Source organism: Triticum urartu, chromosome 7A (assembly GCF_056163025.1).
Source record: "Triticum urartu cultivar PI428250 chromosome 7A, HENAU_Tu73, whole genome shotgun sequence".
In the NCBI taxonomy this organism is placed as follows: Eukaryota; Viridiplantae; Streptophyta; class Magnoliopsida; order Poales; family Poaceae; genus Triticum; species Triticum urartu.
The window spans coordinates 109192207-109206791 of NC_141879.1; the positions used below are offsets into that span (position 1 = coordinate 109192207).

The window sequence follows — 14585 nt, forward strand, 5'->3', positions numbered from 1 at the left end:
CCTATATGACACCCATGTCCGTCCGTTCGTCGCTGCTTCGCTGAAGTGAAGTGAGCGAACAAGGCGCACGGGCCGGCTCACTTTGAGCGAGACCTGGTTTTGGGAACCTTCTAGTAGGTTCCCTAAACCGACTTTTTTCCTTTTGCTAGTTTTTCCATTTTTACTGTTTTTTTTTACCTTTTTGTGTCCATTTTTTTGTTTCTTTTCTTTCATTTTATCCTTTTTTGTTTTACTTTTATACTTTGTTTTCAAGAAAATGGTTCGAATTCCAAATTTTGTTCATGATTTTAAAAATTGTTCATGGATTTATTTATTTTTTCACTTTTTTAAAAAATGTTCAAAATTTCAAAAATGTTCAGCGTATATCACAAAATGTTCAATATATATTTAATATTTGTTTAGTGTATATAAAAAAATTGTTCCATGTGTAGTTAAAAATAGTTCAATGTATATTACAAAAATGTTCAATGTATATTTAAAATTGATGCATCATATATCACAAAAATTTACAATGTGTAGTTAAAAAATTGTTCGGCATATATTCACAAAAAATTCAATGTATATTTGAAATTTATAAAAATTCAACAAATGTTTGGAGTTTCATCCGTGGTCAATAATTATTCACGTTCTTTTTTTGTAAAAATCAAGTTTTAAAATTTTGTTTTAGAAAATGTTATTCATTTCTTGAAGGAATGATTAGAAGACGGATCTACCTCTGTACATAATACCTATCTTTGAGCGTTGTAATTTAACATATGGTCAATCGCTGGTGCAGTGAGGAACAAAGTTGCTATATCGCGGTGGGTCGCGGGTTCTAGTCCATGGAACGCTCCATTTTTTTCGTGGCATTTCTCTTTTTTAGATTCGCTCGTTGGAATGGCCGGCCCTTTTTGCGCTAATCCTTCAGCGTGTGGGTGAGCTCGCTGCCGGCCATTTCTCTTTTTAGGCGTGGACTATGAAAGAGTTTTGGAGTTTTGTGCAAAACAAATACTACATGTAGGTAATGAGTGACTAGGCCGTTGGCCCATGAGCCCAAACACAACCAGGCAGCCACGCTCGTTATCAGACACGAGCGACGTGGCGTCTGGTCAGGCGCGCGAGTCGCCGATCGTGTTTTCCTTCCTCGATTCCAACTTTTCCCCAGCCTAGCGCTAGCTGAAGGCTCTGGCGGCGGCGAGCGATTCTTGGTCCGGCGGCGGCGGCCGGCTCTCTTGCCTCTCCCTTGGTCCCTCCCCTCCCCTCCATCCGGCCATCTCACTCCCCTGCCCTCGCCCTCCGGCGCCCAGCCCTCTCCTCCGCGGCTCCCCCAGGCGCCAGGCCACCAGTCTGCCTCCGGCCTCCCGAGCGCGGCGGCAGCCGGCAGCGCCCTCCAGGCTCCAACCACCGTCCTCGCGCCTCCCCGGCGCGGCGGCAGCAACAGTCCGGCCTCCGTTCCTCAACAGCCACAATGTAGTGCATCTATTCTTTCCCTCCGTTTCTATTTTCTAAACGAATTGAAGATTATTCTGTGATTGCTTGTAAATTTAAATTGAATTTGATTCATTCGCTGCGTATGATCATAAATGATTGCTACTTACTAATTACTATGTGATTCATTTGCTTCTTACTATGGAAATTGAAATGTTTATCCAATGTACATCAGACCCTGACGCCGGTTGCCCTGGCAAAACGCCGCTCCCCGCCAACGCCCCTCTCTCTCAGCTGCCAACCTCGGCAACGAGCTCACCCACACGCCTCTGCTGCCAGAAGATTGCCCGCAGGTTGTTGTTTTCTTTTTTTATATCTCTTCATCATGTGGAACATAGCTCGAATTGAGATGTATCACTTGTGTTTTCCCTTTCTATCTTACTGTGATGCACTGTATTATTGCAATTTGAAAATTGTTGTTAAAAATCGGTGAACCTTTTTGGTTGTTGAATAACAATTGTTGTTAAAAACAGTGGTACTGTTGATTGGATGGCGCTTATTTATGACATAATATTCTTAAGTCGATCTGGTTAGGGGGAACTGCCTATGAATGCCAGAGAAGAATATTCAGCAGTGTGATGCAAAATTTGAATTACCTAAGTTGTGTGTCATCTCTACTTTTCTTGATTTAGCAAAGCGAAACTAGTGGATATTACTTAGATTTTTAGTAACTAGTTACACTAGCTAGCCTTCTGCTGTTTGTCACTTGAATGCAGAAAAAAAATCAAGCATTGGAGACATCCATTTTTTGTCATCGAGGAAAACTTCTTTATGTACTTCACATAAATTCTTCTAGTAAAGACACATCTCGATTTATGTTTTGTAATGTAAGGTGAATGATGTCGGTAAATCATATTATACAATTTGAACCTAAGTATCGAATGCATAGTTTAAAATATTCATATAAACCTATGCTTAATGTAAAAGAGCATATGGAAAATTATAAACTGATCTATTTTGTTTTCATTACTACAGCTAGCAAAGGCTAATGGATCGAGGTTGGATGAGTAAACCAAGATCAACTACTGATTATAAAGAAGGTTTCGAGCAATTTCTATCTTTTGCCTTCCATGATGTTCCACTCGGTGATAAAATTCTCTGTCCCTGTGTAAATTGTGGAAATAAGGCAACACAGAATTACGACGAAGTGAAAACCCACCTAAGATGTGATGGTATTCTTCAGGGTTATACAAAATGGGTTTGCCATGGAGAAGAGTATGATTCACCGTCATTTGCATTTGCTCCCATGTCAAATAACAACAACAATTTTCATATTCCGGGTTTTCCAGTGAATTCTGATGTAGAAGGCAGTAATAGAAGATTGCATGACATTTCTGGGCTCTTAAGTGCCATTTTCCCCATGGCTGGCAGCTTCCAATCACTATCAAGCGCATCTGATGGGGAACTAGATGGTGTTCAGTCTGAATTTGAGAACTTGGAACCTGGTATGGCTGAGAATGTCAATACAACATCTGCAGATGATGATGCAATGAGAGAACAAGACATATACACAAGTTTCCTCGAGGAAGCAAACACAGATTTATACCCTGGATGTGCAACATATTCGAGGTTGTCATTTCTTGTCACTTTATATCACATGAAAGTCTTGCATGGATGGTCACAGGAATCATTCACACAGCTACTTGGTGTATTATCGGTTGCATTTCCTCAGATAAACCTACCCAAGAAATATTATGAGGTGAAAAAAATCATACGCAGATTAGGGCTGGACTATGAGAAAATTCATGCATGCCCAAGAGACTGCATGCTTTTTAGAGGCGAAAGAGCTAACCAGGAGTCTTGCCATGTGTGTGGTGCCTCTCGTTGGGTTACCAATGAAAATGAGAAGAAAGATTCGGCAACTGAATCTAAAAAGAAGAAGAAGAAGAAACCAGCCAAGGTGTTGCGATATTTCCCATTGATTCCAAGGCTCCAAAGGTTATTTGCAACCAAGAAGACATCAACTGACACGCGTTGGCATGATGAGGGTCGTACAAAAGATGGATTGCTGCGATGTCCAGCTGATGGAGAGGCTTGGAAAGATTTTGATGCCAGATATCCTAAATTCGCTCAGGATTCCCGTAATGCGCGGCTAGGTGTTGGGTCTGATGGGTTTAATCCTTTCCGACTCATGAGTGCAAAGCATAGTACTTGGCCAGTGATACTTATTCCATACAACCTACCACCTTGGATCTGCATGAAGCAAACATCTCTAATTTTATCAATGATTATTCCTGGACCAAGTTCCCCTGGCAATGACATTGATGTATATTTGCAGCCATTGGTAGATGAGCTGCAACAACTTTGGAAGGGTGTGGACACTTTTGACTCATGTACTCAGGAGAAATTTTCTCTTCGAGCTGCACTATTGTGGACTTTGAACGATTTTCCAGCATTAGCTTACCTCTATGGGTGGAGCACGAGCGGTAAATATGCTTGCCCGTCTTGTGGTCCTTTCACAAGATCATATTGGCTAAAGAAGAGTAAGAAATTTTGTTATATAGGTCATCGCCGATGGCTACCACAGAATCATGTATTTCGGAGACGAAAGAAGGAGTTTGATAACACCGAAGAGATGGAACTTGCACCTATAACAATGAGTGGTAGCACAACTTTGAGAATGTTGCAGGGCAGAGTGTTTGTCTTAGGAAAAAAAGGTTATTGTGGCAAAGAAAGGGAAAGGGAAAAAGAAGGGCAAAGACAGTGAAAAAGGAACTGAAGGTCCTGAAAAACAGAAGCGTAAAAGAGCGCCTAACAAGAAATCAGGTAACGTCGCACGTAAAACTGAAAAGAAGCCTGAGGATTGTTTCAAAAAGAAGTCGATATTCTTTGATTTGGAATACTGGGAGCACAACAAGTTAAGGCACAATCTAGATGTAATGCATATTGAGAAAAATGTCTTCGAAAATTTAATTGGAACCTTACTAGATATTGATTCTAAAACAAAGGATGGCCTTAATGCACGATTGACTTAGGAGAAATTGGAATTCGATCTAGCCTTCAACCTCATGAAGGTGATAAGGGTAAAACTGAATTGCCGCATGCACCTTTTAATATGTATAAAGAAAAGAAGGAGATTCTTTGTACAGTGGTTAAGAATTGTAGGACACCTGATGGTTGTGCATCAAACTTTTCGAGGTGTGTGAACATGAAATAATTGACATTGATTGGCCTCAAAAGCCACGACTGCGATGTTATTCTACAAGACATCCTTCATGTGGCACTTTTACACTGTTATCCTAGTAAAGATGTCATGATAATAGTTGTTGAGCTGGCTAATTTCTTCAAGAAGCTATGCTCCAAAGTGTTAGATGTCTCTGAGCTTGACAAACTGCAAGAGAGTATTGTGAAGACACTTTGTAATATGGAAAAGGTTTTTCTTCCATTGTTTTTTACTGTCATGGTACATTTAATGGTGCATTTAGTTGAAGAAGCTAAACTTGGTGGCCCGGTGCATTACAGGTGGATGTACCCTCTAGAGAGGTATTCTACTTTGATTGATTTGTTATTTTCCACGGTGCATCTAAGTATGTGGTTTGATTTATTGTTTCCCACTATGCATATAACATTGTTGTTTTATGATGTTCAGATCATTTGTTTGGCTAAAGTCACTTGTGCGCAATAGAGCTTATCCTGAAGGTTCTATTGCTGAAGGATATATTGTTGAAGAATGCTTGATCTTTTGTTCAAGATTTCTAGAAGGAACCACGCGTTTCACAAGAACATCTAGGAACCCTGATCCTTCAGATAATACAAAGGGCATGCACATGTTTGATAGTGTTGGTGAGCCAATTGGAAAGGCTGTCACTATAGGCCAGTTGGACGATCAGCTTCTAGTTCAAGCACATCGATATGTCTTGCGACACTCTGATGAGCTTGATGATCTCCGTAGGTGTGCTTCAATGTTGTCTCCTATTTCTTTTATTTTTCACAAGTTGGAAAAAATCATGATGTTATTTGTCTTATTATTACAGAGAATTTCTAGACCAAGAGAGGAGGAAACCGGGTAACTTAAATTTGACGGATGATGACTATGAGGATTTGATTGGTAGACACTTTGCTGATTGGTTGGAACAAAAGGTATAATTCACCTTTAGCATGTTCCTTCACTATAGTTCCATGTGAACTCAATGTAACCACTCTTACATACAGGTTATACTAGATGATGGACCGGATATCACAGAAAAGATAAGAGCATTAGCCGCAAAACCAAGCAAATGCGGGGTGCGCTATAGTGGCTATATAATTAATGGTTTCAGGTTTCATACTATCAGTCGCGAGACAGGACACGTGACACAAAATAGTGGTGTTGTGAACCTTGCTGAAAATGGCGTGTCCTATTATGGTCGGTTATCTGACATCTTCGAATTGTCATACAAAGATTACAAGGTGGTCTTCTTTAAATGTGATCGGTATGATGTTCACCACAAAGCTGGTATTATAAGAGATGAGTTTGGATTCACTCATGTGAACTTCTCCCGAAAAATACATACAGGGGAGAAGTTAGAGGATGAACCTTTTGTATTTTCTTCCCAAGTGGACCAGGTCTTCTATATCCAAAATCCGAGAAGTGAGAATTGGAATACCATGGTGAAATTCAAACCTCGTGATATTTTTGACATGGGTGGAGAACCATCTTCAGATGAAACAGAGTAGTCTTTGTGTTTTTAGCTTGTTATCTCTAGCTAAGATATAGGTTGAGCAATTGTCATCCATGCTCCTAGGTAGAATTACTCCAACATAATTATTCTAGCTGGGTGGATCTTCTTCGGAATGTATGTTACTTTGTGATGAACGAGCCTATGGTCTTTTTTTTAATGTGTATGTTCCCTTTTGTTATGAATGAGTTGTATGGCTGTCCGTTCTTTGAACAATTTTTTAACTTTCAGTGACAGTACTACTGCTAAATTTTGGAACCTTCTGATAAAGTGTGCTTCAGGTTAATTTGTCCTGATTGGATGCCTCTTTGTGCTAGTTTATAGAAAAGGAAAGTAGTCTAGTCAATATTTCAATAATATTTTGCAAGTGCATGACATCGACTTTGCATGATTAACATCCCAGTTAACCAGAAAAAATTATAGTCAACAAAGATGGAGAAACTGGAAAATCATAAAAATCAAACGCAGTAAGGGATATTTGGTGAAATCATTGAAGTGTTACAGTAACTAGTACATTTCTTTTGTTATTTTTAAAATCCTCGAAACGGCTACATATGGCCGTTGACTTTTATAAAAATTTAAAATTTTGGGGGAAAATCAAATTTGAAAATGTTTGCGATCTTGAAGAAAAACATGAATTTGAAAAGGATTCACGCCTTCTGAAAATGTTCATGAATTTGAAAAAACTTCACCAATTCAAATAAATATAATCACGAACTAAAAAAAATCAATTTAAAAAATATTCATGACCTTTAAAAACTTTGAGTATTTGAAAAAGTTTCGTGAATTGGAAAATGGTTTATGGTTTCAAAGATTTTTTGCAAAAAAATGATTTTTTCACAAATTAGGGAACAATCCACAAATTCCAGAAATGTTTGTGAACTTGAAATTATTGTGAATTTAAAAAATGTTCACGGTTTGAAAAAAATATTCATGAATTAAAAAAATTGGGAATTCTAAACAAAAGTTCACAAATTTGGAAGAACCTCAAGAATTTGAAAAATAAGAAAGAAGGGAAATAAAAAAATAGAAAGGAAAAATAAATAAAAATTAAAACAAAAGGTTAAAAATAAAAAATAAAGGAAAAAAAGGAAAACCCAGGAAAACATAGTAAAACCCGGCCGAAATAAACCTAAACAAGATAAAGATAACCGACTTTAAAAAGCTAACAAAGCTTCTAGATGCTTCCTAGAACCCAAGCAAGGAAGCTTTTGGGGGCCTCGAAACCAGGGAGCAAGAGAGAGGTTCGCGCTTGTGCTTTAATTGGGCCGGTTATTTGTAACAAAAACAGCATGTCGCGAGATGCTGCAACCGGCTACGCCGAGAGCTGGAAATGGTGACGGTGGCCCTACCGGATGCTCGAGCTAGCCACACGGTTTGCTGGAATCGGTGTGGCAGGTTTATTTCGGACCAACTGCATTTTTTGCTCCAACCGGAGTTGGGTATGGACTACGACCGGAGGCATGAGATGCTGGAAATGAGTGGCGGCGCGGTGCTTCAAGTGAGGTACTACGTTGATCACTCCTACAAGGATAAATGAACACGGGGACTGAGAAGCCTACTCCGGTCGATGTGCCACATTGAAGCAGTGTCGGTCTGTCTGCCCTGGCTATTTAAGTACGACGCAAACGCCGGCCAACATACATGTTGAGGAGGAGCCCCTCTCCTATGATGAAACTGTCGAGACCAAACTAGACGTCGCATTAAAAAGGAGCCACCCCCTCACGCAACACGTTTGACTGTTTCGACCAACTGGCATCACCACCGCGCCGCAACTGGCGTGACAAGGTCGTGAAGGAGGAGGAGCCCTCCCGGACGCCTCCTCCATTACCTCTACATGGAGAAGACACATCATCACCCAACACCCTGACGTCGGCCAAGAGGATGGCACAGGAGAAGGAGCGGCAGGAGTGGCGCAATGCTGGGCCACGTTTGCCACATCAGACGTCGGCACCGCAGAGATGCCGACGCCGCAACAATGACCAGCTGGTCTAGATCGGCTTGGAGGAGTCGCTGTGCGCCGCCACCCCTGTCGCCGACAAGGGCTAGGTGAAGGGATGACACGTCGGGGCGGCGTCCGCAGTCGACACAGCATCGCGCGGAGGAGGGGCAAGCCCAACTTCGATCTACCACTGCCTTTATTATTTTCATTAAGCTATATCAAAAATACTTGGAACATATATTACCCAATGAAGTTTCATATTTTTTCAGAAAAGAACAAAGCATACAGATTTATCCAATAAATGATACACCTAAAAAAATTGGCGCTAGAATGTTTTATTTACCGTGGGAAAGACTTCCCACGTCTCTCCTATTTCCCCCCCTCCATCTTCTCCACCTCCCCATTATCCAACCTCCCCCAATGTGCCTCCATTCCCGCACACCGCGCGGTGGCAGCCTCCGTCGCTAGCTCCGCCCGCCGACGACTCCCTTCTTCCTCCATCAACAAGGTCGCTAGTTGGAACCTCGTCGGCGTTCGTCGTCCTCACCATCACGAAGCCGCGCTCCTCCCGACTTCGTCCTCACATCCACGAAGCCGCATCCGTGCCGATCTCTCAGCCTTGACACAAAGCTGCGCCTGTCCATCCTGTACACCGCCCACCAAGCAGCTCTTGCCTCCATCTAGCATCTTCAGCATCCACCACGTCAAGCAGGTGATCCCTCCATACATTCAGAGAAGTATGCTTCAGTAGTACAGTAGGTAAGGTAACCCACTAGTATGCACTCTAATTGTTTATTGAATTGCTTGCTTGCCTATAAATCAATTCCTTTTTAGGTAAAAGAGTTGCAGTTGTTCTTTTTACAGTATCAGACAAGATGACTACAGATTTTCAACCTTACAGACTGAACACTAGTCATAAGCAGGCACTGTCAGTGTCATGCACAATGAATTAGCCAAGTGACTTTATACTCTGAGAGCTTGAGTAGACAAGCCTTGGTAAAGTAGTTACAAACTCGGATCCAAATTTGAGCCTAATCCATGAGAACATTTTGTTATGATGGCTAAACACACAAACCATTTGCTAAAATCCTCTCTAACCATAGCAAGGCGTTCATGTTAATCACCTAGACCGACTTGCTGTTAATAGCAAGTTTATACAAACATGTACTGTACATGAAGGATGGAGTTAGTTAAATGCCATTGACACTCAAGGTCAGATATAGGACTTAGAACCCAGCAACCTGATTCCTTTACTTTATGCATGCATACAACGAGATATCCCTATACTACTGAAGCATACTTCTCTGAATTTGGTACAGAGAAGTATGTGTACATACTAGTGGGTTACCTACTGTACTACTAAATTATACTTCTCTGAATATATCCTCATCCCAAAATAATTGTAAACTTCCAAGCTACTTCTACTCATGATAAAAAGTACAGTATGTTATGTAAACTAAGTGTCCATATGCTTAGTATTTTATAAATTTGGTTCCAAGAAATTTGTGAAATCATATGCAGGACCTTGACATATGCTTTGATGCTTGACCTTAACATATGATTTTAACATTGTTTGGTAAAGATATCATGTCGACGATACCTCGACGGCTTCGAAGCCTAAACATCCCAGAGCAAGCTTCTGAAAGTGTACAACCAGATGAAGAAAATTTACAAGGCCCTCCAGAGATTGATGATGTAGTACCAAAAAAGCCTCCTGAATCTACTAGGCAAATTAAAATAATTTGTAAGCTTAATTTTCTTTTTCAAACACATATCTAGTATGATGTATATGGTCCAGTTATATGCCACTGTGATACTCTTGCATGCAGGGCCAAATGGAGATGTGCGACAGATTATAGGGGAATTCCGAGGTAAAAATTTGTCGGAATTACGCGGGGGGAAGATAATTGTGGAGATTGACGGAAGTGGAATTCCAAATGGAAGGTCGGCTGCGATTCTCGGTCAGCATCTTACCTGGCTTGCAGAAAACTCAACATTTGCACCATTGCATATTCCAAGATGGGACAATGAATTGTTTCTACAAAAACATGGGCAGATGATCACAGATGTGGAGGTAAAAAATTTATAACACTGTTCAAGACTGTTCATTTCACATTGCTGATTGTCAATTTTAATATTTGAAGGAGAAATTTATCTACCCCAATGAGACTAGACAACTTACGAGAGACTGGATCCTATTGAATATTAACAAAAAATGGAGAGTGTATAAGTCTCGTTTGAAGAGTAAATATTTCAAGCGTGACAAGAAGTCTTTGGCTGAAATTGTAGCAGCTGTTCCCAAAGGTGTTAATGAACATCAATGGGGTACTCTTGTTGGGTTTTGGTGCCAGGATTCACACATGGTAATGTGTTATATTCTCACACTTAATCTGGTGTACATAACTAGTTTGGTGACATTAATATTGACTATATGTGTTGTTTTCCTAGAAATTATGTGAAAAGAACACCGAGTGTGCAAAGAAGCAGAAGACTCCACATACAACTGGGAGAAAAAGCTATGCTAGGCTCAAAAAAGAGATGGTAAAACTTTTTCTTTCTAAAGATGGATCAGAAAATGTGAAGAAAACTGAACATGTTCTAACAGAAACAAAACATTCTAATTTACTTTGTTGAACAGGAAATTAAGAGCATCGAAAGGTTAGCAAGATTGAACTATGGGATGAAGCTCATAAGCAGAAGAAGGACAGTGAATACAAAAATGTGAATACAAAGATAGGGATGGTATACTTCTACTTGTGATTAAAGTAAAGGTTTTAATTTAAAACTACTTAGTATAATGAGATGTTTGTATTTATTTCAATAGGAGAAACTGGAAGAAAGAAAGAAAGGTAACAACGGGAGCCTTTCATTTAGTGATTATAAAGAAGTATTTAAAAGTGTGCATGGGGAAGAGGCAAAAAAACTTCGAGGGTATTATGGTGATAAGTATTGGAGCGAAATAAAAGTTTCTCAGGGACTGACTTTTGTTCAGCATCCTGAGAAAGAAGGAAATGTTCAATTTAGAGTGCGGGCACTAGGAGATAATGTAGAAAATGTGACAGATGAGTTGGCTATGACCCGTTCATTCCTGAAGAGAAAATTCCCCACAGAGGATTTGAGAAATGAATATGTAACCGCGGGAAGTGATGAAGTTAGTATCTAGACCACACCTCTTTCTGCAAAGATAAAAATATGAGTATTAATATACTGTTGTCCTATTCTTGTTTCAGGTTGATCTCAATGAAAGAGTTGTTGGCAGTGATCTCCCAAATGAATCACATAATGAAGCTGAAGAATATGCTTGATTGAGTGCTATGCAGGTGATGTAATAGTTTCTTCACTAATAAATATTCCACTTCATTCTCATACTTAAACAATTGTTCATCATATGTCGCAGGAACTACATCCTAGTGATTGTGCGCGAACCAAAGAGTGTTACACCGGTTTATCTTTACCACAAGAAAAAATGGTTGCTAAGGTGTGTGCATAAATTTCTGCTTTTTTATACTTGGACCCTGTTTTGATTAAAACAGGCCAGTTTTGAAGAGGTCAATTAAGTGTTTGTGCAAGAGTATGTGTGTGTGCTTGTGTACAAGTTAGTCTAGTGAGAACAAGAGAAAAGTAAAGTGTTTGCACTTCTACTTGTGTGTGAACAAGAGAAAGGCAACTGTACTGAATATAGCTTAAGAAAATCTGAATATAACTGAACATAGTTTGGACATTTCAGAGCATCATACTGGATTTAGTTGAACATAGTTTGAACCCAATTTAGTTGAAAATAGTCTGAACATATTCTCAGCCCAATTTAGTTGAACATAGTCTGACAAAGTCCTAAATCGGAAAGGGAAATAGTACTGAATAGAGCTTACAATCAACGACAGACATGAATTCTCACATGGTTTGACATAAGAACAGACAGCAGCAAATAAGCCATTCATAAGAACAGACAGCAGCAAATAATCCTTTGAATCTTCATTTGCAGCATCTGGATCTTCATTTGCAGCCTCTAGGTCTTCATTTGCATGCTCATTTGAGTTACCTGCAGTGATTGCAAGACAATCAGTAGGTGCAGAACTAGCGACCACCGCCGTTGCCACGCCTCACTGCCTGCCGCCACCGCCCATGAGGGACTCGCCGCTATCGTCGCCGCTCTATTTAGGGTTCATGAATGGGAAAGGGGATTGAGAGAATGTGAGAGTGAGAGTCGACAGGTGCCCGTTTTAGTCAAAAACCAGACCACGTGGTTCTTTTTAGTTAAAACAGGGTCACATCACTGTAAAACCACCTTAAACCATATTAGTGATGAAAAGTATCCGGTTTAGATAGTTGAGGGACTAACTTTTGGTGGTTTTGAAGTTGAGGGACGATTTCTCAACTTTGGGAAGAGTTCGAGGACGAAAAATACTTATCCCTATTAAAAATACCTATGTTTTGTATAAGTTTACTTACAACTGAACTAAACCTCAATTGTAGAAAGCACACATTGAAAAGTTTGATAGGGCCAATCAAGGAAGTGCAGAATCAACTTTGTCGGACAAGCAGATCACTACCCAGGAATTTTATCCTAGTTTTTCTATGAGAACCAAAGAGGGTTACACTGGTTTATCTTTACCACACATGGTTGCTAAGGTGTGTGCGTGGGCATAATTTTTTTACTTCATTATCAACCAATGCCTATGATTGTGTATGTTTATGTCGTACTGGACTGCACCTCAAATGTAGAAGGCACGCATTGAAATGTTTGAAAAGGACAATCAAGGTCGTGCAGAATCAACCAAAGAGGGTTACACCAATGAAGGAAGTGCAGAATTAACTTTGCCGAATAAGCAGATTACTGCCCAGGAATTGCATCCTAGCTTTTCTTCAAGAACCAAAGAGGATTACACTGGTTCATCTTTACCAAACATGGTTTCTAAGGTGTGTCTGTATGCATAAACTTCTGATTCTTTGTCAAACAGTGTCTATGTTTTGTGTATGTTTACTTACAACTAAACTAAACCTCAACTGTAGAAAGCGCACATTGAAAAAATTGATAGGATAAATCAAGGTTGTGCAGAATCAACTTTACTGGACAAGACTAACCAGGAATTGCATCCTAGCAATTGCGCAAGAACCAAAGAGGGTTGCACTAGTTTATTTTCACCACATGAACACACAGTTGCTAAGGTGCGTGTGCATGCGCGCATAAATTTCTGCTATGTTATCAAACTATGTCTATGTTTTCTATAAGTGTACTTACAACTAAACTGAACATCAACTGTAGAAAGCACATGATGGTCCTGAAACAAAGAATGGTCATGCTGAAAATAACAATGCGACCAAGCAAGGTGGTCCTGAACCAAGTGTACAACTTCATCGCATCACTAAGCAGGTATATTATATATATCTGAATGACAATGGTTAGAATAGTTAGTTGGTCTAATTCCATGTGCAATCGTCCCTTTCTGTGTAAAGTGAAATCTTCCATGGTTTGTGATAATGGATGTTTCATTTCTTGAAAAAATATGATAAAATGAAAGTCTTCTTGGTTTCATTGAACCCAAGATGCAAAGATAAGTTTGTGGCCAATGGAACTTTAGTGAGTAGAGATATGACATACGTGGTTGGAGGAAACATGCTTGGAGAGCAATATGTAGCGGTCTCTGTTTGTGCTGTTTCAAAACTTGGAGATCAGACAGTAGTTAGACCATATGGAAAATTGCAAACAGTAAGGGATGCTATTGGTCATGTTATTGCGTGGCCTCTATCACATGTAAGTGCACTTCCATGCAATCATCATATGCTCCAATGTGCGTGCTTAAGGCTTTTTATTTATGAAGGATCTTTATGATTTTTAGGTTAAAAAACCGAAATTAACCATTCCTACACAACCTCAAAACAAGCCACCAAACACTGGTATGGTACATCATCAAAACACATTTCTTCTCACAATAGTCCTAAAGCTATGTTCTAAATTTTTCTCTGTTATCTTTCTTTTTCAGGGCAGCTCAAGATTTAGAAAAGGAGTGCATTGCAGGAGCCAGGAGCAACTATAGAAGAATTAGTCTTTAGATGGAAAAATATTATGTTTTATATACAGATTTTAGCTTTGTAGGGAAACTTAGTTCAAGTTTGTATTATATCTTCTTAATTATTTGCACATTTTATATGAAGATCTTATTTGATTCAGTTGTGAACCTAAGGTGTTTGTTCCTACTAAATGAAATTGTACGAATGGGATGGTTGTGTATACAATCGGTGATATGGGTGGATCCCTTCATATAATGATATTTGTTGTTTATGAATGCGATTGGTGATATGGGTGGATGTTGTTATATATAATATTTCTTGATCATTCTGCACAAGCATATGGCATGATAAAGTTACTGGATTTGAAATGGCGAAGTACAAATTTGGAATAAATCAAATATTATTTAAATTCAAATTTTACATGGTTAAAGCTTTTGTATATTTAGAGACGAATACAACGTCTATACATAGAGTGTATAGGAAAGGGCCTAGGGCCTATGACAAATCAA

At 39.5% G+C, this 14585-nt stretch overlaps 3 protein-coding genes across 3 annotated transcripts; all 3 read left to right on the forward strand.

Annotated features, from left to right (window-relative positions):
* Positions 1 to 2455: 2455 nt before the first annotated feature.
* LOC147958355 (uncharacterized) lies at positions 2456 to 4442 on the forward strand. The gene is made up of 2 exons (XM_087532103.1): positions 2456 to 3751; positions 4116 to 4442. The coding sequence occupies exons 1-2, from the start codon at positions 2456 to 2458 to the stop codon at positions 4440 to 4442; spliced, it is 1623 nt and encodes a 540-aa protein (XP_087388229.1).
* A 425-nt stretch (positions 4443 to 4867) lies between these two features.
* Positions 4868 to 6123, forward strand: LOC125526929 (uncharacterized). The gene is made up of 4 exons (XM_048691528.2): positions 4868 to 4950; positions 5057 to 5359; positions 5442 to 5547; positions 5620 to 6123. Exons 1-4 carry the CDS (start codon positions 4868 to 4870, stop codon positions 6121 to 6123), a joined length of 996 nt encoding a protein of 331 aa, XP_048547485.2.
* Positions 6124 to 11533: 5410 nt separating this feature from the next.
* Positions 11534 to 14065, forward strand: LOC147958356 (uncharacterized). Its single transcript, XM_087532104.1, has 7 exons — positions 11534 to 11545; positions 12541 to 12696; positions 13078 to 13233; positions 13331 to 13436; positions 13572 to 13819; positions 13905 to 13962; positions 14049 to 14065. The coding sequence occupies exons 1-7, from the start codon at positions 11534 to 11536 to the stop codon at positions 14063 to 14065; spliced, it is 753 nt and encodes a 250-aa protein (XP_087388230.1).
* Positions 14066 to 14585: the final 520 nt, after the last annotated feature.